The sequence below is a fragment of the Nanorana parkeri genome, unplaced genomic scaffold (genome assembly GCF_000935625.1).
Source record: "Nanorana parkeri isolate BGI_ZX_2015 unplaced genomic scaffold, ASM93562v1 scaffold10, whole genome shotgun sequence".
NCBI classification, from domain to species: Eukaryota; Metazoa; Chordata; class Amphibia; order Anura; family Dicroglossidae; genus Nanorana; species Nanorana parkeri.
The window spans coordinates 5,144,501-5,157,867 of NW_017306278.1; the positions used below are offsets into that span (position 1 = coordinate 5,144,501).

Genomic DNA, 13,367 nt, shown 5'->3' on the forward strand with positions numbered 1-13,367 from the left:
AAATACATACTGTACCATGTGACCTAATAATGTGGAATGCTTTTATTTCTTCTCCCTCTCCCCGTTCCTGGTGTGTTTTTCCCCATCTGGTTGGGTCCTATTCTTCTACTCTTGGTGCATGCACTTATTCTTTGTAAGATGATGAGCCCCCTGGTGAGTTAAACGATGGGTATTGAGTTGAAATGGTCCCATTGAAATTAACAAGACACCTTGATAGCCAACAGCATCCTAGCAACCAACGATGCTGTATGTCTCACGGGCAGAATATGGACTGAAAACAGAGAAGGGCATTTATCAAAACTGGAGCAGACAAAATCTGGAGCAGCTGTGCACAGCAACCAATCAGCTTCTCTCTTTCATTTTCAAACCTTAACTGAACAAACTGAAGAGAGGAGTTGATTGGTTGCCATGCACAGCTGCTCCAGATTTTGTCTGCTCCAGTTTTGATAAATTCCCCCCCATTGTATAAAGTTAACATTAACAAAATACAATGTGTGTAGTTTGGTGTACAGGTTATGGTTTATAATTAGATTTTTCTTACATGTTTGTAATGCTTTTTGTTTGAACCCCTAGGCGGTCTTTATAAATAAAGAGTTTAAAAACAGAAAAGTGCAATGCACAGACGTGAAAGATGTATAATACACAGCAGTGGCGTTCAACTTGGGGTACCTCCAGGCATACAAAGGAGAATCTCATTCAGTATGGTCAGCCTGCACCCCATGCATGAATGGGTAAAGGACTCCTAAGGGCCATTCTATCAGGTTACCATAGCTGCCATCAGAACCCAGACTGTCTCATTCAGGAGTACAGACCTTCCTCTTTCCCTCTTTCAACTTTGGTCACATAGAGCTTATCTATTTTTTGAAAGTAATGTAAAATAGTTGTGATTTGCGTATGTATGCATGTATGTATTTATGTATACATTCATTTATTATTTATTTTATTATTTATTTATTCATTCGTCCATGGATTTATATTTATTTGCCATGAACTAAAAAAAATTTGACAAAAAAATCATTTAAAAAGAAATACTACATGTGTAAAGAAAACGGTTCAAGTTCGGCGTAACTGAATGTGTAAGAGAAACGAGCAGGAGATTCAATTATAGATTATTTGAAAGCAAACATCTTCTTCTCTCTCCCCCCGGAAAAGCCGTAATGGTGTCGTTTCATTGTACAATAAACACGTGAAAAGCAGAAATCAGTGCACAAAAAACCCCAGTATATATATAAAAAATGCTGACCCAAACCAAATATGGTTTACCTTTCAGATACTTTTTTAATGGAATATTTATAATCATTGGGGAGGGAGGTGGAGAAGAGCCTGCACTCCTAGATGCAGGATGCTGGGGCGTTCTAGTTTATTCTTATAAGGGTTTTAGGTTTACCTCCACCCGTTCTCAAACCTGGAGTTTTGGAAGGGAGATAGATAATAGAATAGATTGGATAGATAGAATCAGAGAGAGAGCGAAGAAGGAGGAGCAGATAGATGGGCAGAGAGAGAGAGAGAGAGAGAGAGAGAGAGAAGGAGGAGCAGATAGATGGGCAGAGAGAGAGAGAGAGTAGGAGGAGGAGGAGCAGAGAGAGAGAGAGAGTAGGAGGAGCAGAGAGAGAGAGAGTAGGAGGAGCAGAGAGAGAGAGGAGGAGGAGAGAGAGAGTAGCAGCAGGGAGAGAGAGAGAGTAGGAGGAGGAGCAGAGAGAGAGAGAGAGAGAGAGAGAGGAGAAGGAGGAGCAGAGAGAGAAAGAGAGAGAGAGAGAGAGAGAGCAGAAGGAGGAGCAGAGAGAGAGACAGTAGGCGGAGGAGCAGAGAGAGAAAGAGAGAGAGAGAGAGAGAGAGGAGAAGGAGGAGCAGAGAGAGAGACAGTAGGCGGAGGAGCAGAGAGAGAAAGAGAGAGAGAGAGAGAGAGAGGGGGGGAGAGAGAAGGAGCAGAGAAAAAGAGAGAAGAATGAGGAGCAGATAGAGAGAGTAGAGTTGGAGAGAGAGAGAGAGGGGGGGAGAGAGACAGGCAGATAGATAGATAGATAGAATGAGAGAGAGAGAGAGAGAAGGAGGAGGAGCAGATAAAGAGAGAGAGAGAGAGAGAGAGAGAGAGAGAGAGAAAGAAATACATATAAAGATAGATTTTTGTATATGACACATCCATTTCCAGACCTACTTCCTGCCCCATAATTTCGTTCCAGAGCAGTAAATACGTTTTAGCTTCCTCTAAAATAATATGCAGCAGGATAAGTCAGGGAATAACTGCTTCCATCGAGCCCAGTCATACAGGTACCATATTTTCCCCTAGGTTCCATATGAACCTAATTTCCTGTCTGTGTGATTGGCTGCACTAAGATACAAGTCATCGTTCAACACTCCCCTGTAACAGAAGTATCATTTTCGGTGAGATACTTTTCCCAGGTTCCTTCACTTCTAAGGGGATGCATACACAGCAGCTTTTCTCATTACAGCACTGAGCCCGGCCAGGTGGTTAAAATGAAAGTATGACGTCATTGTGGCGTCAGAAGGGGGATTGGAACAAGTTTGTGATTGGCTCATTGTTTTTCACTGTTGTATATATATCTGCAAATTTTTGTTGGGTGATTACACTTTGTTTGCCTAAAGAAGGGACCGCCCGGTTCCGAAACGTCGCTTTACAATGTGACACAACTTTGGTCAATAAAAGATTTTCTGAGAATCGAGTTGGAGTGCGAGTGACTTTCTATTTACTTATGCAGAGAGGGCGCGGGAAGACAAGCATGAAAGGCGCGGATCTGCAAACACTTTTGATAAAATTCTTACAAAGACTTGAAAGGGATTTTTTTTTTTATTGCTCTCATCAAACAAGAAGACGCATCGTTTTGTATGAATATAATTATAGATATAGTTTTGTATATCAAGCCGGAGTTTTGTATCAAAGTTAGCGGTGACCTTGTGCCGACTGCGTTTACATCTCATCAGAGTGACAGTGACACGCAAAATGAAAAAATCAAATAGACGAGAGAGGACGCAGGAAGGCCTCGGCTATTCACGGCTCAGCCTTTAATGGACTACCAGAATGTAATCCCGGCGAAGGCTTTCATAGACGACATTCTATCTTTATAAGGTCGAGGAATAATCATCAGAGCCTGCGCTGTTCTAGGAGAACGCATTATATAAGCCTTTCATCTCCTGATGGACTTCTGAATATCAAAGACAACAGAAGAGAATACGAACAGCCAATCCAATGTAAAATTCTCTTTGTTCGATGTAAAGGGAAACGTTGTATCGGCTCTACACAACGTCTCTGATCTCGGGTCATTATCATGTATCTCCAGTGCTGCCGAGTGTCATCAAAGCTTCCTCTCTTGCCGAAAGCATACACACCGCAGCAAGGTTATCCAATAAGGCAGAGGGAGGAGCAAAAGCAATAACTGGAGTGATGTAATACATAGCAGCCAATAGGGTTTAAGGTCAGGGTGATTGATTGGATGTATGATTGATTGGATGTATCAATAATTATCCAATTAATGATTGATACATTTGCAAGGAAAGCTTAAAGGAGATCTATGAGGTGAGTGATTTCCACTCATCCTCATAGTTAGAGCCGACCTGTCACAAAGAAGCTGTCACAGGTCGGCTCTATCGATCAGGAATTGAGCAGAAACATGCCGCCAATCCGCTCACTTCCCAATTGTTTCCCTGCAGTGAGCGGTGACTCTCAGTCACCGCTCCCCGCAGGGATTCCCCCCTCCACTCTCCGATCCTCCAATGCTGAGTGGAGGAACGAACAGGAAAGGGGGCGGGCGCAGCTGTTTCTGCATCTAGATAGGCAGAGCCCTCTGTCACTCACGCAGCTGGGTGGATCTCGACAGTATTGTTGGGATCTGTCCCGGCTGCGGAGCTCTTAGTGTAACATGGGCAATAGCCCGCAATATACTGAGTATTGGGTCACAGGAGGAGGTTAGTATATGTCCTCCTGTGACCCTTAAGAGAACTATGGGGAAAAACACTTACCCCCATACTTCTCTGTTAATTCTTTTGTCAAAGTAAATTTCTATTTATAAGGCAGGGGGCTGGTATGCGTTTCAGGTGCATGTTTCAATATACTAAAACACCAAGCGGTACTCACAGTGATAGAATGTCAGCGTGGTAGTAATAATCGGATAATTTATTCAGGAACGAGCGAGGCTCCAGGATGAAGGTTGGCAGCACCACTCTGGACAGGTCCATTCCTGGTCGCATTTGTTTCAGCAAAGTCCACATCAAGCTTTTGTTTTCATCTGACACCGTCTCTGTCTGGGAAGCTTCTCCGACCTACACAGAGAGCAAAGAAGAGCTCAGCCTGCGCTAAAATCTGCTCGGAATACCTGATATAGTTGTGAAATACTAAATGGCCAAGTAATCGCAGAAGTTCACCGGCACACACAAAATTGTGCCGGTGAACTTCTGTGATTACTTGGAGTTTCTACACAGCGCCATCCGTGCGATCACCTTGAGCACCAGCGATACTTTATGGGGTGTAGATGGCATTTGAAACAATACTAAATGGCCAAGAGACATGTAAGCTGCAGAAAAATTCGGGTCGGTTCGGATATTTTGTTATTTCCGAATTCGGATCCGAAATTCAAATCGGTTCGGGTTTCGGATTCCGACGAAATCCGAGTGTCGATCGTTTCGGATGAGTTTGCTAACATTTATTCGTTACGACTACCACATACAACTATATACAGATATAATACTAAAGCTGAGGCTGCCAGACACGAGTGGCATTTGAGATCCGAATTTCCGAAATGCATACGGGTCTGTGCTATACCCCTGCACCGGCATCAAAGAATGTGATGGCCAGGTGACCACAAACGTTACGCCATATAGTGTATACACTTCCTTGTATGCAGGTGTAAAGCCAGGGTATAGCCACTGGATGGGGCTGTGCCTCTACTGATTTGCATAGTGGCCAAACCTCCTGGCGGCAGCAACTATACCGAAATCAATAGAGGCACAGCCCCATCTAGTGGCTATACCCCTGCACTGGCATAGAAGAACGTGATGGCCAGGTGACCACAAACGTTATGCCATAAAGTGCATATACCTGCTTGTATGCGGGGGCAGGGGTACAGCCACTAGATGGGGCTGTGCCTCTTTTGATTTGTATAGTGGCCAAACCTCCTCACAGTAGAAGCTATACCTACAAGTAGAAAAACAGAGTCCTGTTCGGAGAATTCAAAGCTACTTGCACTCAACTGGCTTTACAAATATGCTGCCTCTAAACTACTGAACTACTGTACACATGCAGATTGTCTCAGAGTCACCACCTTACCTCCCCAAATTCCTCATACAGCTCTTCCATGTAGGTGGTCCCTTCTCTGTCCAATGAGATCTCTCCGTGTAGCTCAGACTGGTCGCTCTCACTGGTTTTCCGACTGTGCTCATTTTCCGATTCTTCGATGTTATCTTTTTCCGACTTGTCCGAGAAAGCGTCATTTTCTGGAATGATTTCAGTAAGCCTAAAAACATCAACATTTTAGATAAATGTCATTTAAAGTCTAACTCCAAAATTTGATTTTAGTTTTGGATAGAGTGCAGAAAGGGTAAGAAGTTTTTCTTTTCCATCGCTGTCTGTCTTTTTACCTGTGTCAGGTAGAACAGGAAATAATTGGATTTTTGTTCTGAAAAATCCTTTTTTTTTTTCTGCATTCATTGAAGGACACAGCAAAGAGTTGAAAGATCTTGACTACTGGGATACACTGCCACCTGCAGGAATAGGACACTAAGCCCAAAACACAAAAAAATGTCTAGAAGCGGCTCCTGCTGGTGCCCAACCCCCATTTGCTAACACAGCTCTAGTTAGTAGCGAGCAGTAAGTTAACAAAATCAAACATTTGGCAACAGCCATAAACAAGGGCGAGTGCTGTGCCCTTTGATTAACGCAGAGAAAAGGATTTCATGGTGAGTACAAAAATCTAATTTTGTCTTTTGTTCACTTAATGACACAGCGAAGATTGTTAAATCTTCAACACTGGGGCATTCGCAAGCAGTGGTTCCAAGGACACCAAAAGGAAAAAAAACCCCGATGCGAAGGTCACATCCCCAATCACACCGCTGCCTTAGGACCTTGTGCCAAAAACTGGCATCCAGGGGAGCAAGAACCCTACAAAACTGGGGCGCTAGCAATTGGGGTTTTGGTCACCAGCAGGAGGCACCCCTAGGCTTTTTTTGTGTGCGTGTGTTTTGTGCCTAGTGTCCTACTCCTGCAGATGGCAGTATAACCCAGTGGTCAAGATCTAACAATCTTTGCTGTGTCCTTTAATGAATGAAAAATAAAAGGGGGACAACCTTACCCCTCCGCCCTCCCCACTGGAACACAGAAAACAATAAAAACACATTTTCTAGTAGAGTGAGGAAGGTTTAGAAAGTCTTCCAGAGTTTTAGCACTCTCTGGGTTCCCATATTGTTTGTTGTATCTGCCTGGAGCTTTAACATGTCATTAATGTAATTGCATCTTGCTGTTAATGAACCCTGGAGGGGGCGGGATCTTACTGGAAGAGCTCCTGCTCGGAGACCGTGGAAGCTTGCAGCAGTGTATAGAGTCCGGTGTGATTCAAATCGGTCGGTGACAAAAGTTCGCCCTCCTTTCCAAGTTTGGGCAAATTGATCTTGAATAAACTGGAGCAGCGGAGAGCCAATTCCAGCGCATCCATCCAACATCTCCCTGAAATGCAAAATATTTCAAGACTTCATATTACAGACATTCAATTCTCCTCTTTATTCCGGACACATTACAGCTACAGACAGCAGCTGATTCTTGCTACATTGTTACAGCCGTGTGAAAAGCAACACAACATGTTACAGGAAAGATTCCCATTCCATCTATGAGTACGTTCACACCAGATGCAGTGCGTTCCGGTCTGATTCTGGCCGGAACGCACTGTATCGCACTGCGGCCGGCTCACTTTGTTGTGGAGCTGGAGGGTGCGTAGCGGGCCATTGAAGTGAATGGCACCGTAGCCACGCCCACCGGCCGCAATGAGATCGGCCGCACGGGATCGCAAGGTATATTGTAGCTGCAGACCGGTCCGGTGAGATCAAAATGCTGCCCGTATTCCGGCCGGAGGGCGTGGCTATGGTGCCATTCACCTCAATGGCCCGCCACGCCCCCCTTCTGCCCCACAAAAAAGTGAGCCGGCCGCAATGCGATGCAGTGCGTTCCGGCCAGAATCGGACCATAACGCACTGCATCTGGTGTGAATGTGCCCTAACAGTAATGAGCTGGATGTATCAAAGCATCAGCCGTAAGGGCTAGTTCACAGCAGCCACCGTGCGTTCCGGCCCGATTCTGACCGGAACGCACTGGATCGCATTGCGGCCGGCTCACTTTGTTGTGGGGCGGGAGGGGGCGTGGCGGTGACACGCCGCAGACACGCCCTTCAGCCGCAGTGCGAACACGTGAAACATCAATGCCTGCGTTCCGGTCTGGTCAGAAAAAATAGTGCTTGTAGCATTTTTTTCTGACCGGACCGCAGGCATTGATGTGCCTTGCACTCCCATGTGGCTGATCACATTGCGGCTGGAGGGCGTGGCTACGGCGCCATTCACTTCATAGCACCGCAACACCTCCTCCCGCACTACAACAAAGTGGGCCGGCCGCAATGCGATCGAGTGCGTTCCGGCCAGAATCGGTGACAACGCTGCTGAGCGATTTTACTGCAGAAGAAACATAGTTGTCACCCTATTGCAGGAAGTGAAATAAATTACAGACCAAGAGGTAATTGATAATAATAATTAATAAAACTAGAAATTAATAAACCTTGAAATAGACACCTGCCCGGATGTTCTTCTCTCTAATTTAATTGTCATTCTTACCATCTGATTCAGACGCTGCTCGGAATATTAAGTGGCTGCTGGGTAGAGGTAGAGTGATGGACCCGACATTCTCACCTTTCGGACCCTGAAACACACAGACCGCCCAGTGATGTTACATGGGAGGGGTACGAGCCGTTGGCTGAGTTTTAAGGTTCACTGAACGTCATATACCTTAACTGCCCAGATGGACTGATCCAGCGGGTGATAAAGTTTAAAACAAAATCCGTCTTTTTTGGTGGGCCTTTCGATCAGCTCGCAGGAGTGGAGGAGCAATGTTCCCACCCACTGTCCAATCTTTGGTGTTTTATAAATCAGGAGCAGCCCCGGTTTCAGGACGCACCACAGTTTTGTCCAGCTTTTCAGTGATCCACGAATCTTCAAAAAAGAGAAAAAAAAAACTGGTCAGTCAAAGAGTTGTATGAGTTATACAGTCTATAAAGTGTCTTTGGGCCCCCATTTGGGCTGTCTATCAGGTCCAGCTGCCAATTAAAGGAGGCAGGCTGACAACACTGCTGCTAATTTCGAGGCATTGGGTTAGGGGTCTATTTATAAACTATGGAAGGTTATGTTTCTTTAAAAAAAGGACTGTGGCTTTTGAATCGCTGGTGTGCTGCTGACTTCTCTACATTTCTATTCATAAACTATTCGCAGATCCACTCACCCTGCGAATATCTATCGTTCTTCCTATGCGAATTGAGGCAAAAACGAATGTTCTAGGTATATTTTATTTTTCCGATTCAATGTAATGCAATACCACATTATGGCCATTAGATGGAGCTGAGGAGCACAGGAAAGAAGTATTTCTTTCTTATGCTCCTCCGATCCATCTAGTGGCCGTAATGCGGTACTTTCTTGATATTACATTCGACTTGGAAAGAAAATCTACTAAGAACATATGGTTTTTTTTTCTTGCACAGAACAAATGTTCACAGAGATTCACAAGGCAAATGCTTCTAAGAATCATACTTTCATAAGTTCTAATACGTTCTAGTAATTGAGTAGCAGGAAAAGAGATCAGGAAACAACCACCAATTAAAAAAAATATGTAAAACCTAACGTTGGGGCCCTATTTATCAAATATTTTTATTGTGTATCTGCAGTCAAATAATTTTTTTTCTTAGTTTTGAAGATCATATGAAGGTATTAGAACCTCTGCTGTGTTTATATTGTTGTCTGTGTCCAGCGGGAGAGATTTACCCTGTCCTGGTTACCATTGTCACCAAGACAGACGGTGATGGAAAAAATCCAAAATTTCAGACTGGAGACATATGTTCTGTGAACAACTATCTAAGAGGGGATTTCCCTTAGTTTGGAAACATTTCCTTTCACTTCCTGTTCTGTCTCTAGGACAGGAATTGATCCAAGCGAAAGAAAAACGTTTTGGCCGGGGATACAGTTTAAGTGTAGTTGTTCTCCAAACTTGTCCACAGCCAATTGTGGACAATTAGATGGGTGGCAGAACTCCCTGTGACTGAACTTTGGATGTGCATTGGATATGTTAAAGTCTGCCTTCCCTGTACCTACACCATGAGCCACCAATCAGATGAGTCCTCACGTATTCATATTTTCCATTGAACACAATAAACCTTTTAAAATCCAAAGCCTCCACATTCCAGTCGTGTAATCCCCCAGTTAAGTACTCCTCTACTGTGGGACTAATTGTTTTTAACCAGATCAACAAATGTCATGTTCATTCATTTGTTTTTCTGGGAAGCTATGACCAACATGAATGAGTTTGTGGTTTGTTTGTTTTTTTGGACTTTTGATACATTTCTAGATGATGGACAATTCTAATCCTACAAGATCTTACTCGGACCAGTTGCCTAACACCGCCATTTTCCATCACAATCAACTAACCAGTAGATGTAGTTTTATTTTTAGTACAGAGGAAAACAATGGCTTTGTTTGTGGCCATCACTGAAATTCTATCCCTTTAAAGCACCAATGCTTGATAGACTCAAACTCAATTCAATCGTGGGCCGCATCAACATTATGGTTGCCCTCAAAGGGCCTGTAAGACTATATAAATGTATCCAATCTTTATAATTGCCTCTGCATTCGATTATCACTGGGTTTATTAATAACTTAATACCTAGATCTGAAAGAAGAAATCTAAAATGGCCTGGTGGGCCAGATTCGGCCCCTGGGCCTTGTGTTTGACACATGTGCTTTAAAAGGTGAAACTTGAGTGTTGGGATGAATTACTATGGACAATATCGGCATGCCTTTGGTACCGGAACAAATGATTGGTCACGGGGGCTGTGCCATACCAGGCTGGTCATTCAAGATGGCCAAAGGTGCTAAAGCCAGAAGAAGACAAGGTGAAGATCTTATGAGGGAGCTTGAGGTCAATGCTGGAGGGGAGGTAGGTGCAGTAGGCCTGAGTTGCATTTTAAATTATTTTAGGTCCATTTAAGGAAGGAATCAACCACAAAGCCACAGCTTCTTGATGATACTTTTTGCCCCTTGGTTCCCAAGTTGGCTATTACAGGAGGTCATATGGAATTGATTCTATAAATTAACCTTCAGCCAGTCAGCCACAATCACCACGCTGGGGTCTTTGAGAGCACTGAATAGCTGCTTTGTGGCTCTCTTCTTCTCCTGCCTATAATTCTTCTTCTGCACCTGAAAATAAAAAAATGGCAGATGATTAGTCACTTCAAAATTATACTGACAACACCAAATTGCGAGATAATTGGGCTGAGCTGGATACAGACTTCTTCACACTCAGCATGGGTATGTCCAGTTCCTGGAATGTATCCGAATATGATAAAACTTCACTAAACCAGAACATGTTAAATCATCTGTATTGAGTAACCTGTATAAGCGTGCAACAAGTTTCGAGGGGGGGTTACTACTTCCTCAACCAATAATTTTGTTTAATATTGTTATTTTTTTAGCTTTAAAGTGACACTAAAGGATTTTTTTCCTCCCCCCAAATGTTAGTGTCAGGACCAACCTTAAATCATGCCTCTTAAATTATGGTGCCGGACACCAAATATCATGTACCATTAGCCTCAGACAGTAGGTTGCCAATATTTATTTATATCAAATCTATAGTCTACCAATAAACATTTAATACATGGGGCACCCATTAAGCTGGCTTTGCTGAGCATTCTGAATTATCAAAAAGGAAAGCACAGCAGTAGCTCTTCCCTTTGAAAATGTGTCTCTGGAATCATCAGCCTTGAGTCTTAACCACCTGCTGGTCGTTGCACAGCACTGCAGCTCGTGTCATGCTGCAGCACACACCTGCCCTCAACTAGAAGTGCTTAAATTGACTCCTATCAGGACAACATCATAAGACAAGGTGCATATACACCAATGCACAGGTCAAGAGTTATTACCAGCTAGCTGCATGTGCACAGACGTATTCATAAACTCGCTAATTCGTGTACCCAGGCTAATTGACGTGCTTAGTATAATTCCTGCAAGCATGCTAACTTAAGTGAGCACGCTAATCTACAAGGGTACGTTGCTTAGATACGTGGCCATGCAGGAACACGGACGTGTAATCCTAATTCTACACTTGGTGCCAGGTGACCTCTTTAAGGAATAGTGCTAAGCTTGGAAGTTTCTGAATGGTCTTCAGCTGTTAACCTTTGACTTGACCCCAGACTGGTTTGTGATTTGCTTCTCCGTTGCTGACTCTGCCTCTGACGTCACTGGTTGCCAAGAGCTGGGCAGGATGCTGGCTAGAGTGTCCCAGGTTGCTAAGAGCTGGGAGGGGGGACATTTATGGCCCTTACACATCTCCGCGCCCAGCTCTTAGCAACCTGGGATGCTGTGGCCGAAAAGAGTCTGCCGACCCTCCACGTGACCCAAAGAGTTGACCGCCTGAGGCAACAATTTCAGGCTGTGTCATTATAGGGATTGTTTGGCATCATGATTCCCTGTATACAGTTTTCATAAGCAAATTATTTTTCGTGAATCCGTTTCAAAGTTTCTTCCCTGGAGATCCTGCCAGTAACAGCACTTCCTGTTGCAGGCTGACAATACTAAGCCGCTGCCTCACAATTGGAAGCTTTTGACCACAGATACCTTTTAAGGAGCAACAAAAGAACATTCTGATTTTAGTACATCTGCAGTGTTTACTGCACAGCACTAGCAATTCATTGGTAGCTTTAACTTAACTTATTATTGCCTGGACGCGATCTCTATAGCCATACAGGCTCACTTACCTTGAGAGTGTCCATCTTGACTGATTTAGATGTGGGGGATAAACATTCTTTGTCTGTCCCATTGCAAAGCTTATTATCGATCTGCAAAAAACAAAGCAGAGATTACAGGATGTATTAGGACTGTGTCACTGAATGTATCTGAAATCAGCATGAGTGAATGGGGGTCTATGCAGCGCAATCCATTGACATGGCATTGTTGGGGGGTGGTGGGGGGGACTGTTACAAAGCCAGGATTCCGAATGTTGGCTCCAGACCAGAACCCATGAAATATGTGTTGAACAAATGCAGCCAGAACATAAGAATTCCAGTGCAGTATATCAGGATTAGATAGTAGGAATTACAAGGCCTCAAGGTGTGCTATGCCATTGCGGCACCACCAAAGCCTGATGCTAATATAGTGATAAAGACTTTCTGATTGGTCCCTCTACAAGAATGATCTGCTGCCATATAGCTCCTACTATCCAGAATTTAATGGTGACCATACACATAGCGATTTGTGATTGATCTAGGCAGGCAAACAAGCGATTCGCAATTGCTTACATTATCGAATGATGCAACACACATTTTGCAAATTGAAAATATTGAACAAAATACAATGTATCAGTTATTTTATAATATTAAAAAAAGATTGCTCCATCAATTGACAACTTCTCCGAAACACGCAGAAACTGGTTTGACCAATCAAAAGCAAGTGGCAAGATTCCGCCATGGCTGATTGACTTGGCATAGTCGAAATTGATCAACAGTATGCTAATCCGATTCAATGGAAAGTCTATGGTTTGTGATTCGCATTCAATTCAGTTTAGTTATATGATCGATGAAATGATTGTATTGATTCCCATGTGGCCACCAGTAAACCTGGTCAGGTGGGGACTATGTAATACAAAGACCCACCTGACCAGATACACGTGGCAGGGAATGTTTTGGGTGGGACCGATCGGCCCTTATCAATGCAAATGGTCAATTTTTAATTGAACTGCCTATTTAATGTAATACATTTCTCAAACATAGCATTGTTTTATTGAAACAATTTCTATGCTTGAACAATCATATTGGTAAATGTATAGCCACTGCGCGTCCTCTTTGTACGTCCTCATTGTACGTCCTCTAAGGTTTAACTTGTCCATAAACCTTAGAGGACGAATGGCTGTTTCAGGATAAAAAATATACATTGTGTGGCTAAGCGCTGTGAACACATTGTGTGGAGAGCTGTGAACACATTCCCTGAATACATTGTATTGTATACATTTAATCTTTTGGAAATGCTCTGGTTTTGCTTGTTGCTATGGAGATATACAGTATGTAGATATATATATATATATATATACAGTATATACCGGTATAATATCTACATATATCTATATA

The 13,367-nt window shown here is 43.5% G+C and overlaps 1 protein-coding gene across 2 annotated transcripts in view; it reads right to left on the bottom strand.

Moving 5' to 3' along the window:
- The window catches only part of OSBPL5 (oxysterol binding protein like 5), an 83,877-nt gene that overhangs the window by 28,347 nt on the left and 42,163 nt on the right, over positions 1-13,367 (bottom strand). For both annotated transcript variants that reach the window (XM_018555518.1, XM_018555526.1), the window contains exons 4-10: positions 12,003-12,083; positions 10,345-10,446; positions 7,993-8,196; positions 7,822-7,906; positions 6,499-6,670; positions 5,279-5,465; positions 4,091-4,275 (exon numbers count right to left, since the gene is read on the bottom strand). In XM_018555518.1, coding sequence (XP_018411020.1) covers positions 4,091-4,275; positions 5,279-5,465; positions 6,499-6,670; positions 7,822-7,906; positions 7,993-8,196; positions 10,345-10,446; positions 12,003-12,083 — 1,016 coding nt within the window. The remainder of the gene's footprint in view (positions 1-4,090; positions 4,276-5,278; positions 5,466-6,498; positions 6,671-7,821; positions 7,907-7,992; positions 8,197-10,344; positions 10,447-12,002; positions 12,084-13,367) is intronic.